This window comes from Trypanosoma equiperdum (assembly GCF_001457755.1).
Source record: "Trypanosoma equiperdum strain OVI genome assembly, contig: ctg_983, whole genome shotgun sequence".
NCBI classification, from domain to species: Eukaryota; Euglenozoa; class Kinetoplastea; order Trypanosomatida; family Trypanosomatidae; genus Trypanosoma; species Trypanosoma equiperdum.
In genome coordinates this window covers 1-10797 of record NW_027124957.1, presented here as the reverse complement: position 1 = coordinate 10797, position 10797 = coordinate 1, and the positions used below count along the sequence as shown (strand labels likewise).

The window sequence follows — 10797 nt, the reverse complement described above, 5'->3', positions numbered from 1 at the left end:
ATATATATATATATATATATATGTTCAAGGAGTGATGTAATACATCAAAAAAAAATGAAGAAAAAGGTAAATGAAAAAAGGGAGAAAGAAGAGGTTTAGTAACTGTTGCATTTATATATATTTAACGTGACCGGTGTTCTTTCCACTGCTTAGAAGTAAGGACGAAGGTCAACTTCCTTTCCTGTCCCTTTTATACGCGCCTACACGCTCACACATAAATATAAAAAGAAGAATATATTTATATATGCTCACTCGTGTTTGTATTTCAAATGCGACGAGTATATTTACCTTTGAGGAATTACGGGTAGATAGGACTCTTACTATCATTACTGTTGTTGTTGTCGTTACTTTTTGTAACAATGTTGTTGCTGTCGGCGCTCATTTACTCGCGTACAAAGAAGCGGAAACTGTGTACAGAGGTGGCACAGTTTGGCGTCGCAAAGCATCCTCTGTTCTGCTTACAAGCTTATTTTGTATGCGTTTGTGTATGTATTGTCTCCTCGTCACAGTTCACTTTTTTCTTTTTTAGTTTTTGTCACTTCTTCCAACCGTTTCTTTGCGGTTGTTGTCACCTTCACCGGGACACTGCAGGTGTCGCTGTTGATGGCCTCTGTGGAACCTGATGGTGTAGGGAACTTAAGCAGAAAGCAGCCCTCCATCCACGAAATATGTGAGGCTGCTGTAGATGAGGTCCTTGCAAATGTTAATACCGTGCAGTATCTGATCAAAAGCATAGAAGAAATTAGCAACACCCCATTCCGTCGTGAGCGAATAAAGTGCGTTCCCCAACTCGACAGCGGCGGTGTTGCCAATGCATCTTGGGCTGGTGGCAGCAACACCATGGCAGATGGCACCTCAGCGGCAGGGTACATGTGGCGTCGGGCACGCAGGGATTGCGAAAAGGGGGACATTTTACTTATCGAGCAACATGTTGTGCTGGATAAGGCAACTGAGAACGACAGCATTGTACCCGGGGCGAAAACTTGCACTGCAGTTGAGCGGAATCTCAGACACGAGCTGATCCATGCCTTTGACGACGCGCGAGGCATTATTGAAGCCTCGGATTGTATGCACCAGGCATGCAGTGAAGTACGCGCTGCCAGGCTGAGTGGTGACTGTTTTGTCGGGGAGGAGATGCGTCGCGGGCGGTTTGATCTCCTGAGTGGTGGTATACAGTGTGTTCGTCGTCGTGCTATTACAGCTGTGGAAAAAAACCCATTATGCCGTGGTTTCTCGGAGCGCGCCGTAGAGCGCATCTTCAAACAGTGTTACTCAGACTACGAGCCATTTGCCGCACCCTTGTATTCCATGGGGAGTTACGGTGACGAGAAGTTCGAGTTGTAGTTTTGTGGCGTCTTTCCGAGGACGTAAGAAAGACGCCGCAGCAGAGCTTGTCTGTTTCTCACACGGACACGGGTTGGCAAGGAAATGGCGTCATAGCGGTTCTTTCGCTAATGTTGCTTTTGGAAAAAAAAACATATATGGCGAAGGAGAAGAACTAAGACTTGAGGCCTTCTTCACATTACAATTACTCCACACTCTAACTAATTATCATTATTATGTACTTTGGTCCCCACTGCCTCATTGTTGTTTGCTTCCGGAGTTGCTTTTACGTATTGCTACCTTTCTCATCTCCCCTTTAAATGGAGGCTGTCGCGCTGTGTCTGTGCGCAGCCACCGCCTCAAGGCTAAGTCGCTTTTGCTTCAACGCTCTCAGAGCGCATATATATATATATATTTCAAAGAAGAAAAGCAATCAGTGTAGCGAACATACCTTGTACGCAGCAGGTGCCAAATGAATCGGGGTAAGGGGGGTGGGTCACCAAAAAAACTACGGCTACCGCCCGTGCAGCAGCGTGGGACGAGTTCGCAACGCTTACCACAGGAGTCGCGCAGGAAGACTACATCTAAAGAGCGGACAATCTCTACCGGGTCGATGAGTCAGCAACGCGGCAGTATGCGCGGTCGGCAGGGAAGCGCAACTAGCCGTTCTGGTCCGCAGGGGAGGACTCTTAGTAGTGATACTTCAACGCGTCGCAGCTCCGTGTGGGGTACAGGATCAAGGAGACCCACTTCCTGCTTTACCGCAGACCGGCTTACGTACCCTACGGGAAGCCGTGGGACAACATCAAAGAGTGGTGGAAACACATCGAACTCGCGCCTGCATCGTGTGGCAATGGAGGTGTCAGTGAGTCGTCTCCAGCGTTGGTTCCGCGTGACGCTGCTGCGAAGACTTGTAGATTCTCCTGACGCATTGGCTTCTCGGATTGAGAAGCGGTATACCTGGGAGCACCGTCTATGGAAGTTGCGCACACGCATTGCTAAACGCATTATTGTCGAAGCTTGCACCGCGTACGCATTGTCTCTTGACCTGAAAGGGAAGGAAGAGGGTAGGGTTGCAGAGCACAATGCAGTGATGGTGATGACGTTCCTTCGCGCACTTGAAAGTTTGCGTCTGAAATGGAGGAAGCAGCAAGAAGTGTTTAAGCACGCAGTTAGCATTATTGAGAGAGCGTGGATACGGTGCAACACACGCACTAACCCGATGCAAACATCCCGCGAGAGGAAGTTGATTCGGCTTTTAATGGACGAAGAGAGTATTGAGAGGCGAGAACTTGTCAGGCGACGCTTACTTTTTGTGATCAATTGCCACCAGTTGTGTTACAATGATCCGTTGGTACTGGAGACGTGCCTTTCAGCGAAAACGCTTCACATATCTGAAAATCTTTTCACTAACAACACCACTGATGAGAAATCATGGTGTGGACCTGCGACTCTGCAGGAGGAGGCTCCCACTGATGGAACCAAAGAGAGGCAAGTGCTCTCGCATTCGTTGTCCTTGTGGACGCGCTCTTCCCACTGCTCAAGTATTTTAAAGAGTATGACCAATTTAACCATGGCTGGCTACATGGACGAATGTGGCAAGGGAAAGGAGGAGAAGAATTACGCATGGGTGAATTTAGCCGATACCGAAAACCCTTCTGAAGGACCATATCGAAGACGTGCAAATGCTTGCTTTGTTACAGCCATTCTCCTGGAGAAGGGCCACCTGACGTTCCCCGAATCTATGGGCGCCGGCCAATCTGGGTTGGATCCCAGGCCAGATTTAGCTAGTGGATCTGCCCCTGTTCAGTGTAGGGCACGTATTCAAGACACAGAGAAAGCATTGGAAAAAGTGGAGGTGCGTTTCGTTAGAGAGGGCCCTCTATCTTTGCGGGAACCTCTTCATTCACTTTCAACATTCAAGGAGTTCCGCGTGCTCATGAATTCGCGCAGGAAGCAGAATTCTAGAGAGCAAACCAAGGCGTTTATTTTGGGTCCCAACGTCACGTTAGACAATTTGCATTATCTTTACCCAGTTTATCGAAAAGTTAAGAAGGGAAAGGATCTGAAACCGCTTTCACACCTGAGTGTCACCTCAGATGCTATGGGAGAAGAGTGGTCAAAACTCCTATACGTGGCATGGACTGAAGAGTGTCTGTCGCGGCCCCCATCACACTCCTTCGCATGGCTCTCCCTCGCTAGACCCGAAAGCTCCAGAAGTTACCACAGGAGACCCTTTCACACTGGCATCTGTGAGGATTCCAATCACCCCTTGCATGACCTCCTAGTTGGCACGGGGGGGAAACAGCGGTCCTTGAAGACTAACTTGATGAGTGTTAGTTTTTATGACGATGAGTCGGACAAACAGCAGCAGAATGCGGATCCGTATGTGGACCATGAAAAGATTCGTTACGAGGTTGAGCGTCTGTTGATTCAGGAGTACCGGCGCCGTAAGTGTATCGAAGAAACGCATAAAGCAGGTATCCACACGATCGAGGGCATGATTGCAAGGGAGCGGGGCACCGCCTTTTCGTCTGTAAAAAAGCCTTCTGGCGCCCCCGTTGGCCGTGGCATGTCGACAACATTCCTTCGGCTACTGCGTGAATCTGGTAGGGTATAGCATGTGGTACAGTGGCCGGTCGTCTTTTCGACATGTCGCTTTTGCTTTTCTCGAGTGTGTTTCACTTCCACGCTTGTGTAGTCGGTGTTGTTTCTATTCTCGGGTTATTTTATCAGGTTCCACCCGCGAAGAACGGTGTTTGTGCCTTTTCACCTCCTGGTGCTTTGTGCCTTCTTAATGGTTCTTTTTCGGGCTGTTTGTATAAATCCGGAGTATGTGGTGGGTGCTTCTACATGTACTGTTTTGTATATTTTCAGATTTTAGCGCGAGGGGTCATGTTACTGGTGGACAGCGGTTGTTCAGGATGGTGATCTTTATCGCCGCAGACCGCTCACTGCACTATTGTGCATGTGTGCACGGTGGGTTTGACGGGATCTATCACATTATCGTACCGCCGGTGTTCCTACCCTCTACACTCAAGCCCTCGTGTGGATGTCTTCAACAACAATCGCTTTCTGATTCTTTCTAGTGGCTGACTCGAGACCCTTCACAATAGTTATGGAGATGTACTTAAACTCGGGTGACTCGCGCGTTTCATTACATGTACAAAAGGGCATGTTGTGCCGCCTTTTTCTATTTCCCTGTTGTATTTGTCTGTATCCTCCTCTTCCGATATACAAAGCTCTTTTTGCCCCTGTCGCAGTCTACCGCCTTTTTTCGCATTAACTTTTCTCCGCCATACTGTTCTGCTCTGGAGGCTGTAGCTGCTGCTACATCTGCGTGGGCGCTAAGGTGGCAAATGCAGCCGGTAAGGACGTCCGTCCGAAACTTTATAGCTAGTGGTTTCCCTTCCAAGAAACTACGTTATGCACGCCTGGTGGACGTTGAGGAGTGCGCTTCCCGACCACAGTTCCAGAAGCTGTTGCAAAGCTACCTTTCAGATTTTTTCGCCAAGTCGCATGAGAATGGAAGCACAGGTTCATCGCCGTGGTTCACCGCCGTGCCGCCGAGCCTCCGCAACAGTGTGGAGGAGACGGTGAACTATCTGGGCATGTTGGTTGCAATAGACTTCAGGCACTGGGGGGAGGATCCCCCCGACGCCACCCCTACGGGATCTCGCGTAGAGAATATCTGCGGCTTCTACGCCGAGTTACCCGAAGGCAGCGCAGAAACAAGCGGCTCGGTAAGTTACGGGGGAAAACGGCTGATTCGTGGTTCTATGGCGATGGTTCATCTACTGTGCAGGGCAGTGGAGGTTTACCATTTGAATTGGCATTGTCCACAATTCCTGCAACAGTTCGCAACCACTGAAGACGCTATGGAGGCGCTGGAACGCTGCTTCCTTGGCTACAGGGAGGATGGACACACATCCATGTGGATGCCCGCTGCCAGGGAACGCGTTGAGTTGCTCTTGTCGCTTTCCCGCAGTCTAGTGGAAAAGGACACCTCCTTTTTCAAAATGCTGTGCCTCAGCGAGGGTTATTTGTACCACCCCATATTCCCGCACTTGGGGTTTGTCGAAATGTTGGTTGAGCTGCACCCCCGCTACTACGATGTCTGTGTGCTAAGGGGTGAAGTTGGCGGTGGCAAGGACTCAGACCAGGGCGACGAGATTGTAATACCAATGCTTAAATTAGCTCAGCTCACCGTTATGGCCATTGAGGAGGCGGTGTCGGCGATGGATACTGTGGCTGCTAACACGCCAAATGTTACCGAGGCTCCCTTTCCTTTTAGTGGGGCTCATGGTGTCTTTAAGGACAAGCACCATCTTACTGTGTGTTGCGACTACCAATTGCCGAAAGCCCTTCGTTCTCTCGGTTTAGTGGAGTATGACTCATACTTGGCGTCATTAGTGGACACTGGTGTTTTATTAGCGGCTGGGGGTGTGGAGGAGTGTTGCATCCGCGTTGCTGCACTTGTAGCATCAGACTTACTGTTGGACTACCTTCGTAGTTCCTGTGCTTGCACCACTGGTAGGGAATGGAGGCCGGAGAGTACGTCGAGAGTCTGGGATGCGCCCGCACTTGACTGTATGCTCTGGTGGATTGGTAGACATTACGTCGATTCCGCTGTTAAACACCACTTATGCCGCACCATTATGTACTAGTTCCCCAGGCGAACTCTGAATGTGCGAAAGATAGGAAGGGGGTTAGTTTGAGAGACGGAACTTACGTGGGTAATGCAGCATCCAGGGGGAAAGGTAGCTGCATATCGGTTGGTCATTTCATTGTTTGTTGCCTGCTGCGACTCATTTTCTGGCGGCGCTTATCTTTGTGTTATTTATGATTAACAATAATTGTTAGTGGTTCTTCGTTTCATCTTTTTGCCCCTCCCACTTGGATTATTGTGCTCCTTTACCCCTTCGTTTGTATACTGCCGTGCTCTGCATTGTCACGTCGTCGAATGATGTGGCTCCGCAGTGCCGAGCGTTGTGTCCGAGGGGGGAGGGGGGGGGACAAAACGTCATCGTCAGTAGTGTGCTTTATTCCCGTGGTACTGCGCAGTATGAATAAAACACCTCGTAAGAATGACTTTGTGGCGCTTCCCCTTATCGGTGCATGACCGCTTTCTTCCTTCGCATTGCGGTTTCTGCCCTATAGGCGAGGTTGATAGGTGTTGTAGTGAATGCGCCGTGTCAGTCTGCCACTGCTCGTCGTACTGCCGTGCGTTCAGCGCCGACCGGTCAACAGCACTGGTAGTAAGGAGCGAAAGGTGAAACATTGGTTTCCTAAGAAGAAAGGTGTATCTTCGCCGGCAGCGGCCCTGCAGCGAAGTGTGGACGTAGCAGATGCGGAGAAACTTCAGGATGTGGAGCGACACTTCCCGGTTGCCATGTCACACATTAAGAAGGCCCCAACCACCCGTTACTCGGCAGATGAGCGGAGAAAGCAAACGTGGAAGGATATCACACGCACCAGGAATGTTGACGGGTACGCCCCTCCAAGGGAGGAAAAAGGCGCTGCACCATCATTCTTCGATGAAGGGAGTTTCGACATACGTAGCGATGTGAAAAGACAATCAGAATGTCTGCAGTGGAGAGGTTCACCCTCTGACAGCCGCACACGGCTAAACGCTTTATCGCCCGATGTGCTTCAGTTGTCCGGCGCGAACCCCAAAGATCACGGCTTTGCCGTTGCAGAAGAAAGTAACGTCTCCCCAGCCGACCCCACAATTGAGCCGGAACAGGGGGAAGGTAATGCGTACGGTGATACCCCTGTGCAGCTTACGGATATGTTGAAGGAGAGGTTGATGGAACTTAAGGCAGAGAAACTTCGTGAAGATCGAAACGACACGTATCTTCCCTCTAGGCTAAAACTGCTTTCAGATTCGGAGGTGCAAAGAAGGCTGAAAAAAAACGTTCCTCGGTGCGACGTATTGGATGCTAAGGATCTAAGTTCATTTGGTGGCCAAGCTGACACTTTGGCAGACCTTTTCCCTGACGGATCTCATGACGGTTCACCAAGCGGTGAAGAAATAGCGATGCCCTCAACAGATCCGTGGAAGGATGGAGAGGTGCTGTCCCCAGCCGTAGGAAAAATTATTCACAGTTCAGCCGATTTAGTACCCGGCGGCTCAATCCATGATCCGGTAAGTGATTTTTCACGGAGGCTTACGAGTCAAGGGGAGGGCAAGTTGGTTTCATCGGGTGGTTCCGTTCATCTTCTTCGGTGCTTACCACGTGCGGGGTTTTGTAGCCGCCGCGAAGCGCTTGCGGTAATTGCCAGTGGTCAGGTACGTGTCGATAATGTGGTGGAAAGGAATCCATTCCGTCTTGTTCGAGCCGAGAATAATATTCATGTGGCGTCTCACAGTGGGCGCCTTCGGTTTGCGCCACCAAGGCTGTGGATGTACCATAAGCCGGCACACGTTATTGTATCTAGGAATGACGTGGCTGGTCGAGCATTATTTACGAAGCATGCCCGGATACTTGGTATGGATCACCTTGTCCCCGTTGGGTCTCTTCCTATGCGAGCCCACGGGCTGCTGCTTCTTACAAACGACGGGGAGCTTTCCCGTTTCCTCGAAAACCCGAAATGCATGATCCAGCAGACTTACCTACTGCGTGTACGACCAGCGGTGGACCCTGTCCTGGCACACAAGCTAAACTTTCAGGGCATTACAATCAATGGCAAACAGTACAAGAACATGGAATTTTTTGTGAATCCGGCGATGAAGTCACGTTTCTCACTGAAGGTAAAGGTGCGCGGCGAGGTAATGCCTGTGGCACACCTCATGCAGCACCTGGGTCGCACGGTAGAGCGAGGTGGCCGCATTTCATTTGGGCCATTCTCACTCTCAGGACTTCCTGTAGGGTCGCTGCGTGAGGTGACAGTTCCCCCATATTATACCCGGCACACTGGCGCCGTTTGGAAGGAGTTCGTGGAGCGTGACTGGCCGTTTTTCCGACGTCAGCGCGTGTCCCGTCTCCGTCGCCTCGCCAGATACCGTGAGCTCACTCCACGCGAACTGGAGGAATTGGATGGCTTCACGTATGAGGAGGTGAAGGATGCCCTGAGCTTTGACTCGCAGGAGCTGAAAACAGCTGCTGATGAGTGGCTTGATCGTGTTTCTATTCGACCCCAGACAGGAGACACGCCGTTGCCGGATGATTTTGCTGGCGACCATGTAGACGGCAACTGCGAGGTTCCTGCCGAGGAGGGAATTATCGAAGACATCACGGCCGCTGTTTAATTTCATTTTAGTCACCTTCTGTTGTAAGTTTTAAAAAGGATTGTTTGTATGCGTGTATTCACTGTCTGCTCTATTTTTTGACATTATGCGCATGGCTCTCTCCTTAGCCATTTCCCTGTCTCACTGTCATGTGCCTCAGTGTAGCGGGGTGGTGTGAATGCGCACATTCACTTCTGTATCGTAGCTGTGCGTTGAGAGAGCGAGTGGAGGAGGTTTGTTGGACTTAATTTTGTCGGTTCCAGTGTGGGTTTAATGCGGGGTTTGACTTGCCCTTTCACATGTTCGTTCACACATTGGATATTTTTTCCTCTTTGCCTCGGTGTACGACCTTAAGAATGCCCTTCACTCTCCCTTTTTCAAACCGTGAAGAAGAATAAGCAGTTAAACAAGCAAACAAACGAGCAGGTAAGCGTGAGGGTTGTGCGACGTTGAAGGAAACCCACGTGTATACAGACATACGTGCCTATCCTCAGGTGTACATATTGATTCGCTACACCACGAAAGAAACGGTTGGGGGTGATGTTGGCAGATTTTGAAAGTGTTCTCCGCTCGGAGTTCTCCCTGAAGGATTGCCCTCGCATCGGTCCTTTCACTTGGCATAACATTCCCGGTGTAAACGATGCAGCTGAAGATGGATCTGCTCTAGGTTTGAATAATCCCCTTGGAGTGAGTGCTGATCGCACGGACGATTTCAGCGTGATGCCCTACAGTGGAGAAGAACTTACGAGGGATCCGCTTTGCACAAGCAACTGCATCAACTCTGACAGACGCATATGGAAACTCATGTTACCGTGTCCAGTGCCGCGCAGTGTTCCTAAACTTGACATGAAAAAAGGCACCACAACACTGGGGTTTCACTTTGACGGTGGGATAATTATTGCCGTTGACTCCCGTGCCTCATCCGGCCAGTATATTTCTTCTCAAACGGTTATGAAGGTACTGGAGATAAACGAATATCTTCTTGGTACGATGGCTGGTGGTGCAGCAGATTGCCAGTACTGGGAGCGCGTTCTCGGCATGGAGTGCCGCCTGTGGGAGCTACGTAACAACTGCCGTATCTCTGTAGCAGCCGCAAGCAAGATTCTGGCAAATATAACCTACCAATACCGCAACCACGGGCTATCTATGGGAACAATGGTGGCTGGTTGGGATCAGTTTGGGCCGTCCCTTTATTACGTGGACGACAAGGGCACGCGTGTAAAGCATGAAATTTTTAGTGTGGGATCCGGTTCCATTTATGCCTATGGTGTGCTTGACCAGGGCTACCGGAAGAACCTCACTGTTGAGGAGGCATGTGACCTGGCGCGCCGCTCAATCTTCCACGCGACGTATCGTGATGGTGCCTCTGGTGGCATTGTGACTGTTTATCATGTTCACCCGAAAGGATGGACTCAGATATCGCGGGATGACCAAACCAAACTGTATGACCGTTATTCTTCTCAGAGTGCATAGGACACGACTCGTGAGGAGATGTCTGTGGGTCGTCGGTGTAGAAAGGGGGAGTTTTCGAGGCAACCGGGAGGAGTATAGGGAGGAAAATAGTACCCTAATGGGATGTTTTGTGTGTGGAAGGGGGTGGGGTGAATAAGCGGTGCCGTGAAGAAATGAAAGGAGCTGCAAGTCGGAAGGCACTTCCCCACACGACTGTTCCTGCGTTGATGAGAGGTGCATCTTATCACCGAATGCTTTCGCAGAATGTCCCTGACTCCCATTTTTAAGGCCTCATCTGACTATGTGTTGAAGAAAATTTCATTCGCCCCCGAGGGCGACCCACCGCCACCGGCGCACTCCTGCTTATCGTTTTTACTGTGGTCGCGCTGCCATACTACATCTTACACCGTTTCCACTCACTTTTGGCGTAATATCCCTCTAAGAACCTAGCTTTTCTTAAGTTTCCTAAACCCCAATACGCCGATTTCGAGACAGTATCATGGCTGATAACATGCAGATGTCAAACGCCCGCACATGCTATAATTGCGGTCAGCCTGGCCACATGAGCCGTGAGTGCCCCAATGCGCGCTCTGGCGGAAACATGGGCGGTGGCCGCTCATGCTACAACTGCGGTCAACCTGACCACATCAGCCGTGACTGCCCCAATGCACGCACCGGCGGAAATATGGGCGGTGGACGCTCATGCTACAACTGCGGTCGCCCCGGTCACATCAGCCGCGACTGCCCCAATGCGCGCTCTGGTGGAAATATGGGTGGTGGCCGTGCGTGCT

At 50.5% G+C, this 10797-nt stretch overlaps 4 protein-coding genes and 1 pseudogene across 5 annotated transcripts; all 5 read left to right on the top strand.

Annotated features, from left to right (window-relative positions):
- Window positions 1–603: 603 nt before the first annotated feature.
- Window positions 604–1344, top strand: TEOVI_000877600 (Peptidase M76 family, putative; the record flags this gene model as incomplete). Its single annotated transcript, XM_067227471.1, has 1 exon — window positions 604–1344. One exon carries the CDS (start codon window positions 604–606, stop codon window positions 1342–1344), a length of 741 nt encoding a protein of 246 aa, XP_067083572.1.
- A 451-nt stretch (window positions 1345–1795) lies between these two features.
- TEOVI_000877500 (uncharacterized protein) lies at window positions 1796–3943 on the top strand (the record flags this gene model as incomplete). The annotated part of the gene is made up of 1 exon (XM_067227470.1): window positions 1796–3943. The coding sequence occupies one exon, from the start codon at window positions 1796–1798 to the stop codon at window positions 3941–3943; it is 2148 nt and encodes a 715-aa protein (XP_067083571.1).
- A 541-nt stretch (window positions 3944–4484) lies between these two features.
- TEOVI_000877400:pseudogene lies at window positions 4485–5990 on the top strand (annotated as a pseudogene). The gene has a single exon. A coding segment is annotated over exon 1 (1506 nt).
- Window positions 5991–6508: 518 nt separating this feature from the next.
- TEOVI_000877300 (tRNA pseudouridine synthase A, putative) lies at window positions 6509–8575 on the top strand (the record flags this gene model as incomplete). Its single annotated transcript, XM_067227469.1, has 1 exon — window positions 6509–8575. One exon carries the CDS (start codon window positions 6509–6511, stop codon window positions 8573–8575), a length of 2067 nt encoding a protein of 688 aa, XP_067083570.1.
- A 519-nt stretch (window positions 8576–9094) lies between these two features.
- TEOVI_000877200 (proteasome beta 5 subunit, putative) lies at window positions 9095–10027 on the top strand (the record flags this gene model as incomplete). Its single annotated transcript, XM_067227468.1, has 1 exon — window positions 9095–10027. One exon carries the CDS (start codon window positions 9095–9097, stop codon window positions 10025–10027), a length of 933 nt encoding a protein of 310 aa, XP_067083569.1.
- Between the last annotated feature and the right edge of the window lie 770 nt (window positions 10028–10797).